The sequence below is a fragment of the Sander lucioperca genome, chromosome 14 (assembly GCF_008315115.2).
Source record: "Sander lucioperca isolate FBNREF2018 chromosome 14, SLUC_FBN_1.2, whole genome shotgun sequence".
Taxonomy (NCBI): domain Eukaryota; kingdom Metazoa; phylum Chordata; class Actinopteri; order Perciformes; family Percidae; genus Sander; species Sander lucioperca.
In genome coordinates this window covers 9,436,897-9,453,401 of record NC_050186.1, presented here as the reverse complement: position 1 = coordinate 9,453,401, position 16,505 = coordinate 9,436,897, and the positions used below count along the sequence as shown (strand labels likewise).

At 37.9% G+C, this 16,505-nt stretch overlaps 1 protein-coding gene across 4 annotated transcripts in view; it reads left to right on the top strand.

Annotated features, from left to right (window-relative positions):
- gfra2b (GDNF family receptor alpha 2b) overlaps positions 1-8,292 on the top strand; it is a 124,660-nt gene extending 116,368 nt beyond the window's left edge. For all 4 annotated transcript variants that reach the window (XM_035991835.1, XM_031287880.2, XM_031287879.2 and 1 more), the window contains 2 exons: positions 378-425; positions 6,943-8,292. In XM_035991835.1, the coding sequence (XP_035847728.1) occupies positions 378-425; positions 6,943-7,086 (192 nt within the window). In that variant the 3' untranslated portion in view covers positions 7,087-8,292. The remainder of the gene's footprint in view (positions 1-377; positions 426-6,942) is intronic.
- Positions 8,293-16,505: the final 8,213 nt, after the last annotated feature.

Here is a 16,505-nt window from a genome sequence, read left to right as displayed (position 1 = left end):
ATAATAATTATGTTTAATATGCTTTTATCCATCCACTTTTGTTTCTTTCTGCTTCCACATTATTTTTTACTTTTATAGAAGTCAGCTCCCAATGCATTCTGGGTAAAGTGTGTGCTGCAGAAGCACGTCTGGTCATTTGGAGCATTCTTATCTAATTGTGGACTTTGAATTAGGACGGTACTCTGACATTTTCCACGAGCGCAGACTGAGAAAGAGAGAGAACCACGTCCTGCGATTGTAGCGCTAGGCTCACACAAAATATGTTTCTTTTAATGAAGCAGACCTAATTATTCAGACCTCGAGTGGGCACGCAATGAGGAATCTAAAGCCGCAGGGCAGCGATTGTGTGTTTCTGACGCTGAGTTCTTGTTTTACAGGATGGAGGCCAGAAGTGCATCCCCTCTGATGAGTTTGAGTGTGAGGAGGTGAGGCAGCTTTGATTACTAAACCTCAGCGTTTTCACCCACACTTTAAAAACTAATCATGGAAAAAGCAGGTTTTAAATAATTGCATGGCATGCATTCATAACATCCCCTGTCTCTCTGTCTCCATCACACACACACACACACACACACACACACACACACACACGGACACGCACACGCACAGACTATCTCCCGTGTGGATCCTTTTTTTTGTATTTCTGATTTCCCAGCAATCATTTGATGAAAGACGATGTACGTGAGGTGATCAGGTTCATTTCTTTTCTCCGAGGTTGAAATGCATCATCGAGCAAAGCAGCTCCAAATATATTATTATCAGTTACTAACAGAGTACATGCTGATTTGAATTACAGTGTGAAGGCTGTTACATTACTCCATTGTCTGCAACATTATTTTATATATTGAGAGAACAGTTTACATCTACCTCTTATATTAGTCGCTCCATCTTTTCCTTTTACATAATCGAAATGATAGATAAAAAACAAAGTGAGACCTTGTCTATATCAGACTAAAGAAACATACTACCTCTGTACAGTATCTACTATGTGCTAAACACGGGTTCGTGTTTTAGAAGTTAGTATCAACATATTCTATCATTTTTTACCGACAGAAAGGGAAACAATGAATGTGACCTCCGTTGTAATATGAAAAAATGTTAAGACCCTTTCTATAGATTTTAAGATCTCATTGCTGCTTGGAGTATTGAGTATTGTAGTCAAAAAAAAAAAAAAATCATACTGTAGTATGTTGAAAAAAGTAAAAAAAAAAAAAAAAGTCATACACACAGTAAAGTATGTCGAAATAATTCACAAAAAAATTATAGTATATAATGTCCAAAAAAGTCATAAAAAAAGTCATAGTATAGTATGTCAAATTTTTTTTTTTTAAGTAATAGTATATTATGTCAAAAAAGCCTTGTTACTAAAAAGGGGGATGCCAGGGCGAAACGGGCTGTACTAAAATAGAGGGGACTGTCCATGGTGCTGAAACGGAGCCTTGTTACTAAAACAGAGGGGACTGTCCATGGTGCTGAAACAGAGCCTTGTTACTAAAACAGAGGGGACTGTCCATGGTGCTGAAACGGAGCCTTGTTACCAAAGCTCCTCTATACTAAAGATAGCGCATTTCCAGCAGCACCAGTGGAATGAAACGGTACACACTTCCGGTCTCCAAAAGGGGCGTGTTATAGTATGTCGAAAAAAGTCATAGTATAGCATGTAAAATAAATCGAAAAAAAGTCATAGTATAGTCTGTCGAAATAAAATCATAGTATAGTATATGAAAAAAAAATGGAAAAAAAGTCATTGTATACTATGTGAACAAAGTCAAAAGAAAGTAATAGTATAGTATGTTGAAAAAGGTAAAAAAAAGTCATAGTATAGTATTTAAAAAAAAATTTTAAAAAAAGTCATGGTATAGTATGTCGAAAAAAGTCAAAGGAAAGTCATAATATAGTATGTTGAAAAAAGTAAAAAAAAAGTCATAGTATAGTATGTCGGAAAAAAGTAAATAGTATAGTATTTCAAAAAAAGTCATAGTATAGTATGTCAAATTTTTTTTTTTTAAGTAATAGTATATTATGTCAAAAAAGCCTTGTTACTAAAACAGAGGGGACTGTCCATGGTGCTGAAACAGAGCCTTGTTACTAAAACAGAGGGGACTGTCCATGGTGCTGAAATGGAGCCTTGTTACTAAAACAGAGGGGACTGTCCATGGTGCTGAAACAGAGCCTTGTTACTAAAACAGAGGGGACTGTCCATGGTGCTGAAACAGAGCCTTGTTACTAAAACAGAGGGGACTGTCCATGGTGCTGAAACAGAGCCTTGTTACTAAAACAGAGGGGACTGTCCATGGTGCTGAAATGGAGCCTTGTTACCAAAGCTCCTCTATACTAAAGATAGCGCATTTCCAGCAGCACCAGTGGAATGAAACGGTACACGCTTCCGGTCTCCAAAAGGGGCGTGTTATAGTATGTCGAAAAAAGTCAGCATGTAAAATAAATCGAAAAAAAGTCATAGTATAGTCTGTCGAAATAAAATCGTAGTATAGTATATGAAAAAAAAAATAGAAAAAAAGTCATTGTATAGTATGTGAACAAAGTCGAAAGTAATAGTATAGTATGTTGGAAAAGGTAAAAAAAAGTCATAGTATAGTATTTAAAAAAAGCCTTGTTACTAAAACAGAGGGGACTGTCCATGGTGACTTTTTTTCAACATACTATACTATGACTTTTTTCGACATACTATACTACAACTTTTTTTCAACATACTATACTATGACTTTTTCAACATACTATACTATGACTTTTTTCGACATGCTATACTATGACTTTTTTCGACATACTATACTATGACTTTTTTGACATACTATACTACAACTTTTTTTCAACATACTATACTATGACTTTTTTCGACATACTATACTATGACTTTTTTCGACATACTATACTATGACTTTTTTCGACATACTACACTATGACTTTTTTGACATACTATACTACAACTTTTTTTCGACATGCTATACTATGACTTTTTTCGACATACTATACTACAACTTTTTTCAACATACTATACTATGACTTTTTTCGACATACTACACTATGACTTTTTTACATACTATACTACAACGTTTTTCGACATGCTATACTATGACTTTTTTTCGACATACTATACTATGACTTTTTCAACATACTATACTATGACTTTTTTTTTTGACATACTATACTATGACTTTTTTTCGACATACTATACTATGACTTTTTTGACATACTATACTACAACTTTTTTTCAACATACTATACTATGACTTTTTTTCAACATACTATACTATGACTTTTTTCGACATACTATACTACAACTTTTTTCAACATACTATACTAAGACTTTTTTTCAACATACTATACTATGACTTTTTTCGACATGCTATACTATGACTTTTTTCGACATACTATACTATGACTTTTTTGACATACTATACTACAACTTTTTTTCAACATACTATACTAAGACTTTTTTTCAACCTACTATACTATGACTTTTTTCGACATGCTATACTATGACTTTTTTCGACATGCTATACTATGACTTTTTTCGACATACTATACTATGACTTTTTTGACATACTATACTATGACTTTTTTCGACATACTATACTACAACTTTTTTTCAACCTACTATACTATGACTTTTTTCGACATGCTATACTATGACTTTTTTCGACATGCTATACTATGACTTTTTTCGACATACTATACTATGACTTTTTTGACATACTATACTACAACTTTTTTTCAACATACTATACTATGACTTTTTTCGACATACTATACTATGACTTTTTTCGACATACTATACTATGACTTTTTTCGACATACTATACTATGACTTTTTTCGACATACTACACTATGACTTTTTTGACATACTATACTACAACTTTTTTTCGACATGCTATACTATGACTTTTTCGACATACTATACTACAACTTTTTTCAACATACTATACTATGACTTTTTTCGAACTACTACACTATGACTTTTTTGACATACTATACTACAACGTTTTTCGACATGCTATACTATGACTTTTTTCGACATACTATACTATGACTTTTTTGACATACTATACAACTTTTTTTCAACATACTATACTATGACTTTTTTCGACATGCTATACTATGACTTTTTTCGACATACTATACTATGACTTTTTTGACATACTATACTACAACTTTTTTTCAACATACTATACTATGACTTTTTTTCAACATGCTATACTATGACTTTTTTCGACATACTATACTACAACTTTTTTCAACATACTATACTAAGACTTTTTTTCAACATACTATACTATGACTTTTTTCGACATGCTATACTATGACTTTTTTCGACATACTATACTATGACTTTTTTCGACATACTATACTATGACTTTTTTGACATACTATACTACAACTTTTTTTCAACATACTATACTATGACTTTTTTTTTTGACATACTATACTATGACTTTTTTAACATACTATACTATGAATTTATTTAGATTTTTTCTACATACTATGACTTTTTTTTAAAACATTTTTTGACATACCTTTTCATGTCACTTTTCTCAATATTTACATACAGAGGTTTTGTACTGGTCAGACGAAAGAAAAGAGGCATTGCACAAAATTGCATGTTTGCATCATGCAGTTTTATTTTTGTTAAGAGAAAAATATGAGACAAAACAATCTAAATTCATACACAACTACTGAATGTCAGAGACAGAAGATGAGACAGATGGTTTTAATAGTACAGACATCGACAGCAGTACATCATATTGCATCACATTTAAAGATTCGTGATTTCATTTCAGCATCACAACAAAAGACTGGATTTTAATATTTCATTTTTCCCTCAAACCCAACACAAAGTACAATAAAAATGTTCAGCCGTTTTTTAAATATTTATCAGCATATTCCTAAATATAAAAGTCAAAAATCATGGTATAGTATGTGGTATAGTAAAGTCATAGTATATTATGTCAAAAAAAGGTCATATGTTGAAAAAAATCATAGTATTATACATACATACATACATACATTGCAAAAAAGTCTTAATATTGCGATGAAAGGTTGTAAAAAGTCATAGTACAGTATGTCGAGAAAAGTCACAAATGAAAACAGTATAGTATATCAAAAAAGGTAAAAAAAAATAAATAAAGTCATAAAAGTCAACACCAAGTAAAATAAAATAGTTTAGCACCATATTGTTGGCATAGGATATGAACTTCTTTTGCCACAGAAGAAAAACTCTTCTGCTTGGAGACTTTGTCTGATCTCCATGACTCAGCCTACGTCCCAGCAGCCACCCCTGCAGCCTGCTGTGCATGTCGTCTCCAACGCCTGATGTTTTGGGGGTTGATGTGTGGGAAGGCAAATGTATTTGCAATGCTATTGTGAAATATTTGTACACAAAAGGTCGCGGAAGTCATCAAAATTTGAATCCTACATATTTTAAAACAGCTGCTGCAGTATAAAACGTGTCGGTCCTGGATAGGAGACGATGCAGGGAGGGAGCAGATTCGTGTCAATAGATGATCTTTGAACCAGACAGGCTGCTACAGCTGGCAACTTCACCCAGACTGGATCCGGTCCTCAGGGATGAAGAGGGAGGATGAAGAGGGAGGATGGAGCCTGCGGATGTTAAACTGTTGGCAGAAATCAGAAAGGAACAGGTTACTGGAGGAGAAAAAGCTTAGATAGGTTAGATATTGTGAAAAACAGTTATTTAGACTTAATGTTAGCATTATTTGAGTCTCGCATTGCCAGACCTTCCTCCTCCACAGCGCTGCGGAGGAAGGTCAACATTCCTGGATGGGAGAAAAACGTTCTCTGGTTTATTGGCATTTCTTTAAACCAATCACAATCATCTTGGGCGATGCTAAGCTCCAGATGGAGCCACGGTGCCTCTGCTAAATAGTCTCAGGAAGGAACTTGTTTTGGTGGAACATGTGTACATTCAGAATAGAGGGTGACACGGGAATCAATTGTCGCTCCCATCCCATCCCGAGCCCACGAAAATACTCCCATCACATCCCAATCACGTGACTGCCCCCCAAAAAAAATCCTGTCCTGCAAAATCCCGAGAGAAAGACTCCCGAATCCCATCCCGCTCCCGTTTCGTTCCCTATGTTGTCAGTTATCAGACTCTGTGTGTGTGTGTGTGTGTGTGTGTGTGTGTGTGTGTGTGTGTGTGTATGTGTATGTGTGCGTGCGTGCGTGCGTGTGTGTACAGCTGCAGCGATGGCCCGAGGGAGCGAGAGCAGCTCCTCTGCTCTGCTGTGCTGATGTTGTTGTGTGAACGCAGCGCTGCAGAGCCGTTTGTCTCTCACTGCTGGGGGGGTTAGAGGTAGTGAACATTTTTTGAGACTCCCGCGGATCACGGTATTCCCAATCAACAAACGTATTGTGAGTTGTAAGTGGTTCTCTTTTCTAAAACGAAATGCCTCGCAATCTCTGGGCTCCGTCCCGCTGCCGCCCGCTTCCGTTAATTTCTATGCTCTATCCGTCCAAAACACGTTACCGACAGTAAAATTGACTCCCATACCGCGGGACTCCCGCGGGAATCACGAAACCCGCAGGAGTCCCGAAAAATTGTCACCCTCTAGTTCAGCAGTAGTTTTAGTCGTGCAACAGAAAACTCCGATTGGACAGATAGTCTAGCTAGCTGTCTGGATTTACCCTACAGAGATCTGAGGAGCAGTTAACCATAGTCCTCACAAATCCACCGGAGGTTAGAACGCCAACACAGAGACAGAGGAAGGGGACGGACAGCCAGCTGAATTTCTGCTGGCACCATCCCGGAAATTAAACGTCGTCGATGTAGACTTAAGCGGTCACTAAACTGTTTCAATCCTGTCTCACACCAACAGTGGCCCTAATACTCTGTCTGTCTTGTACTTTGAATATTTTTTTCCACCAATGCTTTTATCTTTTCCTGTCCCTCCCTCCTTCCTTAGGCTCTGTTGGCTCAGGGGTCGATAGACTCTCAGGACTCAGCAGGACCCAAGAGCAGCAGCCGGCAATCAGCTCCACTCCTCCACCACATCTCTGTGACTGTGTGTGTCTCCGTCCTGCCAACGCTTCTACTCCTTGTCTCATAAATATGAACTCACACGCATACATGCTGTACAAACAACCCCCCCCCCACACACACACACACAAACACACACACAAACAACATATACAACATAACACACACATATGGCAAGACCCAGAGAAAGCCACGCGCCCACCCTGTGCCACGAGAAAATGTCAACCGACAGACATCCAAACATCAACAGGCCTTCATGGAGGGAAAGTGAACTGGAGGACGTTTGGATGAGCCTTCTCTCTCCACCACACGCACACAAACACAGCCGATGGAGGAAAAACAATAGAAGATGGAGAAACTGGACTGTGTGTTTTGTGAGAGAGAAATAACAAAAAGGCAGAGACAGAGAGAGAGACTCTTGGGATTTTGGATCACAGTGACTTCAGTTCCAATGCTCCCTGTCTGGAGGGCTTTGTGTGCTTTTTTGTGCAGCCCGGCCCTGACTCACTCCCTGCAGCATTTTTTTTTGGGATCCGAGACAGCTGGACTAAAAAAAAACAAAAGAACCACACATGCGCTCAGACAACAAGTCTTAAACCTGGCAGTGAGAGAGAGAGAGAGAGAGAGAGAGAGGCGACGGGCTTTCTAGGCTGGACAGATGGGATAGATCGTTCCACGGTGTTTGTCGGCTCGATTTATCACTCCCCTGGACCTCTCTAGTGGCAAGAAATCTATATGACATACATACAAAGCACAAACACACGTACACACACGCAAACAGGGTCCCCACATTGACACAAACACTCATGCTGAACACCAGTGTGCTTTTTGCGGGTCTTAATCTTAATTTTGTTGTTGACATTCTGTACAAACTTCATTTACCGTGGAATATGAAAAAAAACAAAGTCCATCCAATGAAATCTCATTGGGAGAGTGTATATTTCACATATTGTAAGTGTAAAGTTGTGTGAGCGCAAGTGTGTGTGTGTGTGTGTGTGTGTGTGTGTGTGTCTTTCTTTGTGGGTGTTAAGGCTGGGTTTCAGAAAATCGATTTTCCAATTCAAATCAATCTTCGTTCCAACGATCCGACATCGATTCATAAAATCCCGAGATCGATCTTTTAAGAGGCTCCGTTTTAAAGCTAGAGTGAAAATATTGGTGTGGAATGAAACTAAACCGTCTAAGGAATTCATGTCATGCTAAAGAACGCTCCAAAGTTGACTGCTGTAGTGTGTTCATATTAAATAAAAAGTACATTATTGTAACTGCTTTGGGGTCAATGTAAACATTAATATTTGTAATAATGCAGCAGGTTAGTAGCCTGGAAATCCAGACCCAAATCCGAAAGATTAAGGGTCTGGCACTGAGTAATGAAAATGGCCCAACTCGAGGGGCGGCACCAAGCATGCTTTTGAAGATCTCACTGCACGCAATTGTATAACACTACGACCAATCACAACAATACACGGGGTGACGAATCCAGAGCCCCATACGCTTAGCTACTAGCGGAGCTAACTGGTAGATTAAACTCTTAGCTACCAGAGGAGCTAACTGGTAGATTAAACTCTTAGCTACCAGAGGAGCTAACTGGTAGATTAAACTCTTAGCTACCAGCGGAGCTAACTGGTAGATTAAAATCTGGTCAACTGTTTAGCTCACCTCTGGCCCGCCTATATCAGATACACCGATGTGGTTGGTGCAGCTCGGCAACAAGGGCATAGTTAATGAGCAGCATTACTCAATCCTTTTTTTAATTCTGCCCATGTTTTTAATAATCAACCATAAATTATTTGCTGTATTACATATCCATGATTGGAAAGGAGCTTTCTTGAACTGAAATATATTGATGTTACTCTTAAATCATTATCCGAGGAATTACACAGTTTGACACCACATACTGAAATACACACTTGCTTTAAAGTTGTTTGTGCTTACTGATGCTTAAAAGCAAATTTCATTTTCTGAACTAAAATCAACCACGTTTTGTATATTTTCTCTTTCATATCCAAGCTAAATTGGTTTAGTAACTGAAATATCTGATCGACATTGAATCAAATCGGGACCTTGTAAATCGCAATCGAATCAATTCAGGAAATCAGTGGCGAATACCCAGCCCTAGTGTGTGTGTGTTTGTTTCTGTGTGTGGATGCTCAGTGTGTATGGCAGCAAAGAAAGGCTGGAAGGCTTCAAATCTTATCAGCAACTGAATACCAAAGTGTGAAATTGTATCACTACTGAACATTAAAATACTGCTGAATTGAAATAGTTTACTTTTTGGGAACCATTTATGTTCCTATCCTTGAAATGTTCAAGTTTAAAGGGATAGTAAAATGGCTTTGAAGAGAGCAATATGTATTGCTGTGGACGGGGCAGCAGCTAATCTAGACACCTAAAAACATCTATATCAGTTTAAGTGGACACTATATTTAGAATATTTTCAGAGCTTTACTTTAGTCAGACAGATTCAGATTCGGTATTCGGTTTCAGATTCAGCAGAATCTTAACCAGTGGATTCGGTATTCGGCCGAACCCCAAAAATCTGGATTCTGTGCATCCCTATTTAAAGGGTTAGTTTGGATTCACCAAAACAAACAAACCAACAAGCTAAGCGATGGAGGCAGTGGTAGAGCAGCAACTCCCGTGTTCTGTGAGTTAAAATAAAATGTTTTTGTCAAAGGAGTCTGGTGGCTTTGGAGAGAGCAGACATAACGGCTTCAGTTCCCCGTCAACTACTTATGATATGAAGAGGCAAAACAGTTTCAATCTTGGTGAACTTGGAGAACTAAACTCAGAGATTGCTTGAGAAACATGCTGAAGAAGGGCATCTTGCCTGAAACCTCCGTGTGGCAAAAACAAGTATTAATTAGAATGCTTTCCTAATTTACTTTATATTTTATTATCCACATTAAGGATCCAGCACCCAGTCTACAAAGTTTCAATTTAAATTGACAAGTTAGGTCTTCTTTTGTTTTTTTTATCTCGGTGAACTGAAATGACAGATTAGGACAGATTAACTGGAATATAGACAATATTGTTCATGTGTCTTAAATACTATAATTCAGCTGTATTTACAATTCTGCATTTAGTGGTTCAATGTCACAATTAGGTATATCCTTGCTCATAACATTCAAATAAAAAGGTCCTTTCATACATGTGTTTAAGCGAGTGTGTGTGGGTTCTTCAGTGTGTACTTTACCTCTGGCCACTCTGTAGAGTATTTTTTATGTTTTCATAGACACTACCAGAAAGCAAAGGCCTGTTGTTGTGCTGTGGTCTCACAGCACAACAACAGGCCGTCTGGCCATCAGGTCGATGTACGGAGCGGGTCGTCACGTCCCGCCCTCGGTTGGCTGGAAGTAAAAGAGAGATCAGTTTCTGTGACTATGGTGTGGCCTTACTTTACTGTTCCTTCTTACATACTTGAAAGAGATAGAAGGATTATTATCGCCCTGCTAGCGGACAAGAAAATGGATTACAATGTCCAACACTTAGGTCTGGAGCAAGATTGTCCTAAAACTACTGAAACTAGCCAGATTGTTATTTATTATATGTAAGTATTCATGGTGCTCAGAGGATGAATCCTAAGGATTCTGTCGACTTCCTGAGCTTTTCAAGGCACCACCATCAGGATACATTTTGCTTTTGACAAAAACTTCAGGAAACAATCAATTGTTGATGTTCATGGTCCTCCGATTAATTTATCTGAATCATTTTTAGGGGCATAAGAAGGTACAAATATTGAATTTGGTGTTTAATTGATTAGCTGCTACACACACATGTAGATTAAAATTCATGCTACTGTATATTTATATTCTAAATTGAAAGAATATGCATATCCTGTCTGGCCTGGCTAATCGTGAAATGTATTGACATTTAAAGTTTCTTCGATTTAAACCATTAGGAAAGTCTATTAAATTCTGAATGTGCCTCAAAAAATAAGTGTTTATGTGAAAGAAACAAGCTAGTATCAGAAAGATTCAGTGAGCAGTTATTAAAGAAAATGAGGAATAAAAGGGGCCCAACAATAGATCCCTGTGGGACACCACAAGTTCCTCGTGCCAATAAGAATCCAAACTATTTAAATTTACAAGTGTTTCTGATTAGTAATATCACTTGAAAGCCATAATGTGATAACTTAATAAGCAAAACATTAGGAAACACTGCTCTCGTGCCATATTCAGGACAAACTTTACATTTAAATCCCAACTAAAAAGCTATATTATCAGCATATTCTTCCGTTCAATACTTTGATTCTGTTGGTTGTAATGAACATTGCAGCATCCAGGGGCCGCTAGTGGGGCTTTACACTTCACGATTATGTGGAGGGAAAGACGAGTGGAAGAAAAAGGTGAAAATGAGGTTGTAAATTGGCTGATATATTTGTAAACTTTAACAGCAGTGTACCTGAAATATGTGTCTGGAGATCTAAATAAAAGTAATGTCTGTAACAACACCTGTTGGCCTCTTCTGTGTGTGCATTTCCTCTGCTAACATTATGTGTGGGCTAGTACTAAAAATCCAAAATTCTTTGCCTCAAAGCTTCGTTTAAACAATGCAACTAACGTTGTGTACTGCTGTGTTTCCACACGGATGATAATTACTGTTGCACAACGGTCTGACGCTGCTGTTGACACATGCCGTGAAGACTGACGGTGCAGATTACAAAATGAAGGAAGAGAGCGAAAATAGAAAGGGGCTAAAGACTCTGACACACCAACCCGACGGTCAACCGTCGGCAGAAAAGGCCTGTACCTGGGCTTAGTGAAAAGCTTTTTTGTATATGCAGTGTAAAAAGCCAGAGGCATGAAGGGGAAGGGAGGCGAAAAAGATTTACGTTTACCAAAAATGTACTTTGGCCACCTAATTTAGGGACAGGGTGGCCCATGCAGCCAGTGCTTCAAAAATATTAGCGTCTATTCCTGATATTGTATGCAATTTAAGCAATAAAATTGTTGCTTTTTCTAAAAAATTAAACTTTCTTTTATATATTTACTAATGCTATTTACTATAAAGCAAAAGCATTTCTTATCCGATTACCCAATGAATCGATGGAATAATCGGGTACTGAGTACTCGATTACTAAAACAATTGATAAACTGCAAACACTGATTACATCGCAACCACACTTAGACCTGTTTCCTCCAGGATTTCGCAGCCTTTTTTTGAAAGAATTGTTGTGGCCCAAAATGTCAGATTTTGCGTCTGCTTTTGTAAAAAAATTTGATAAAAGTTGCAACGTCTTTTGTATTTTTCTTGCGATGAAATTGCGGAAGAGAGTGAAAATTGCAACAACAAAAAAAGTTTTTTTGGTATACTTCATTAAAAATAAAAGGGTACTTGTTTCAGGGAGAATAAAACAACTCTGAGCTGAGTATTTCCTGTAACCAAAAAAGCTCAGGATGCTGCAAATGCTGGTATAATAAGAAAATGGCTGGGGGATTTAATACACAAAATAATAATTACTTGAATAAATCAAAGTTGAACATATCTGTCAGTGGCTGGTTGATCTTTACATTGTAAAAAGTTAATTTCCCATCCTGGCCTGGGACACACATTCATACGGTTTGATAAAGCAGGCTACTTTTTGGCCTTAAACTTTTTATACACTTACGATAGCGAGCGAAACTGTCCATAATTTAGGTCATGGTGTAATTACCGACTCATCTCCGTTTTTTCCTGCATCCACAGTATGTGTGTGTGTGTGTGTGTGTGTGTGTGTGTGTGTGTGTGTGTGTGTGTGTGTGTCAGTCGCGGGGAGAATTGAGCAGCAGCTCCGCCTGCTGCAAAAGCCGACAGGATTGAAATTGGGTTTGGGGTGGCAGTAGTTCAAACCGTAGGGAGTTGGGTTGTGAACCAGAGGGTTGCTAGCTCAAGTCCCCGTACGGACCAAAGTACGGAGTAGAGCCCTGCACAGGACTGTTTTTTTTAATCCCGCTTCTGCCTGCTCCCGGTGGATTTCTGACCATTACCGCCCGCTCCCACAGTATGTGTTGGGTACCGCCAGCACAGCAAACGTTAGATTGATTGTCAATAGATTGACCATTGATTTCGTGTCTTCTCCCCTTAATAAATATGCATATATGTCGGTAATAAGTAGCGAAATTACATTCTAGTGCATAATTACCAATTAGGTTTGGTTACACAAAATCTCTTTGAGATAGAAGCAGGCTATATAAAATGGAAATACTCAAGTATCAGTACCTTAAAAATTGTACCGCAAAAGTACAACTCTGAGTAAATGTTCTTAGTAACATCATTGTCTTTATGTTAGAAGTGAATAACGAAGGATTTTAAAGGTCCCAGGTCATGCTCATTTTCAGGTTCATACTTGTATTTTGGTTTTCTACTAGAACACGTTTACATGCTTAAATGTTCAAAAAACACATTTTTTTTCATACCGTCTGTCTGATTATACCTGCGTCTAAAATGCTCCGTTTTTTGTTACTTTTATCGACCTAGTGTTGCCTTCCTTCCTTCCTTTTTTTTACTGTCTTTATTTTTCAAAGTTTTTGTCACTATTTTCGACCTTATTTTTCGAAAGTTTTTAATGTTTTTTTAAAAAGTTTTTGTTGCCTTTCTTCATCAGCATTCTCTGCCTGTCTGTCATTTCAGCCGGGGAATGACTGTAACGGCACTGTAGCAGCACTTTCTACCTATAGATATAGTATAGTTGTGAGATCACAAACGTACGAAAGCCCTGACGGCTCGTTTAAAATGCAAAGTTTCTGGATACGGACTGTGTACATTTCTCTGTGGATTGAGCATCTTAATACTTAAAAGCATTTATACAGCACCTTGACCTTCTTTATAATCAAACAAGACATGAAAATCTCACTTTTTACAATACAGGACCTTTAAATTATTTTATCAAAACTGTTTAGCTGGTGTTTTTTGCATGTGTTTGTCAGATTAGGGCTCTCAGCAACCTTTTTCTAAATTTAGTTTGACCACTCTGCATTGTTTAACTCCCAGGGCATAAAGTGAGACGCCTCCTCCACTACCATGCTCTGAAAACCAGTAAAGAGGCTTTTTAAAATCTGACCTTTGACTCAACTTTTTAATTCCATATGTTATTGTTTTTCCTGCATAACCGAGAGCGCTGAAGAAGTTGCGAGTGATTCATAACTCTTGTGCGGCAACCAGGAGACCACCTGATACGGATGATTAAAACCCTGCGAACACTCGCACACTGCCGCCTCTCAAACAGATTAGTGTGGAGACAGAAAGACGGACGGGACTGCGTTTTGACAATTGGCCATCAGAAGGACATTTAAATAAAAAGAATAAAGCAATCTTCTGACCGAACGTGAAGTGTGGGAGTGTGTCTGTGCATTTCACAGCTCTTATCTGTGTGTTTCACACACTGTCATTCCTTTACATCTCCTCCTCAGCATCACTCTGCCTAATCCGCACACTTAATTCTCTGCATTTCATTCAGAACGACAGGGAGAGCAGATTGTGTGAAACTCTACCCATCCGTCTTCATTTCCTCTGTTCCCACACTGGATCCTGTCTGTCACATCGGCTTCATCCTCCTTTATATCTCTATTTATGTGATGCATCTGCACCTTCCCTCATGACATCTTCTCTCAACCGGAGACAAGTAACTCAAAGCTGCTCTTTGTATCCAAAATATCTGCATTTCTATGTGGAGTTATACCGATGTGTAGGCACTCAAATCACGATACAATGTGATTAAAAAAAAAATTTAACAGAATGTGCTGCAGACAAATGACACACAGACAATCACACAAGCTAATTTTGCTAACTTTGGCTATCAACAATAATGGTCCGTGGTTAGGAAAGACTAGGATCGCCACTATTTGTTATAAATGGACCTGTGATTCGGGATATATGAAACCACAGTAAGCCAATCTCATTCAGTTTTACGGCAGGGATTAGGGCTAGGCGATAGGGAGAAAATAAGATATCACAATATTCTTGACCAAATACCTCGATATCGATATTGCGGCGATATTCTAGGGTTGACAATTGGTGCTTTAACAAAATATCTTCACGCTTAGATTTTAGATAAATAATCATCAGTAATGTGGACATAATGTCTAAGTGGGTAAAGGTAAATAATAGAACAGCTACAACAGTCTGGTAAGTTCAGAAAATGACATCACTTTACTGTAATGCAGCCTTTAAAACCAGGAAAAGACAACACTTATGTCATATCATGATATGACAATATCCAAAATCTGAGACGATATCTATTCTCATATTTAAAGCTTTATTTGTTGTCTCAGGTCTCGGTGGAGACAGCAGCTGAACTGTAAGAAAAATACCATAACGTTACTTCTCACTTAATACCTCAGTAAAAATTGATATTAAATAATAGAAGGATATTTAAAAAAGCGACAAAAACATTGGGAAAAATAAATAGAAAACCCTCTAAAAAAGCGACAAAAATGACCAATATTGGAAAAGCAACAAATAACTCACTGAAAAAAGCGACAAAAAACACAGAAAAAAAAAAAATTCAAAAAAAAAAGTCTTCTATAGAAGTCTAAAATGAGGCTACTTCTCACTTGATTTATTCAACACAGCAGGATGTTCATTTAGTAAATAATGGTCCCATTTATTTGAAAATAGAGGATAAAGCAGAGGATGCTTCAGGACCTGTCAATCAGGACAGAGGCTTAGCAATGCTAACCATGCTAACACTCACTGTGGACAGAAAAATAGACCTCAACCTTTGTTTTGGGTTTTGTTTTTCAATGTTTTCCTCTTTAACTTTGACCCTCTCACTTTTTTTCACTTCATTCAAGTTAAGTGGAACATGTTCATCGCTTAAGAGATGTCTTATTAAGCATTCAGTAACGTTAACGTTATTAGTACCTTGCCAAACCAAGCTAGCTAGTGTTAGCTGGTAACTTCTGCCGATATATATATATATATATATTTATATCTATGGTTTACCCGCAAGTTAATCTCCGCTGGAAGACTTGCTTTAGAAGAGTTTTAAAAACTTTAGAGTTTAGCTTGGCGCAGCGGCATTAAAGCAAAGCCCCTCCCCCTTCGGGTTGACCTGTGCTGCGTTCCAGAAACAATTTTTAGCCCATAAGTTACGACTTCAAGTCAAGACTCACGACTTGGTAGCGTTCCAGACAAAGTCACGACAAACCCTTCTAGATAGCGGCTACCTAACATTAATGTTAGCTAGAGCTAGCTGATACTAGCGATTTCTAGTCGGCGACATATTTTGGGCTTTTTGACGTCACACACACATAAACAACAATGGCGGCCCATGTTGATGCTGTACAGACGCAGGTGATTAACGGTGAGAAATAGATATAAATAGACATAAATAGGCAACGTAAAGTAATTCCGCACATTGTAATCAAAACAATACACATATGATTGTGTTAAATGAAGCCCAAAATATGTCATCAACTAGAAATTGCTAATATCAAGTAGCGCTAGCTAACGTCAGCGTTAGGTAGCCGCTAGTTAACACTAGCTAGAAGGGTTTGTCGTGACTTT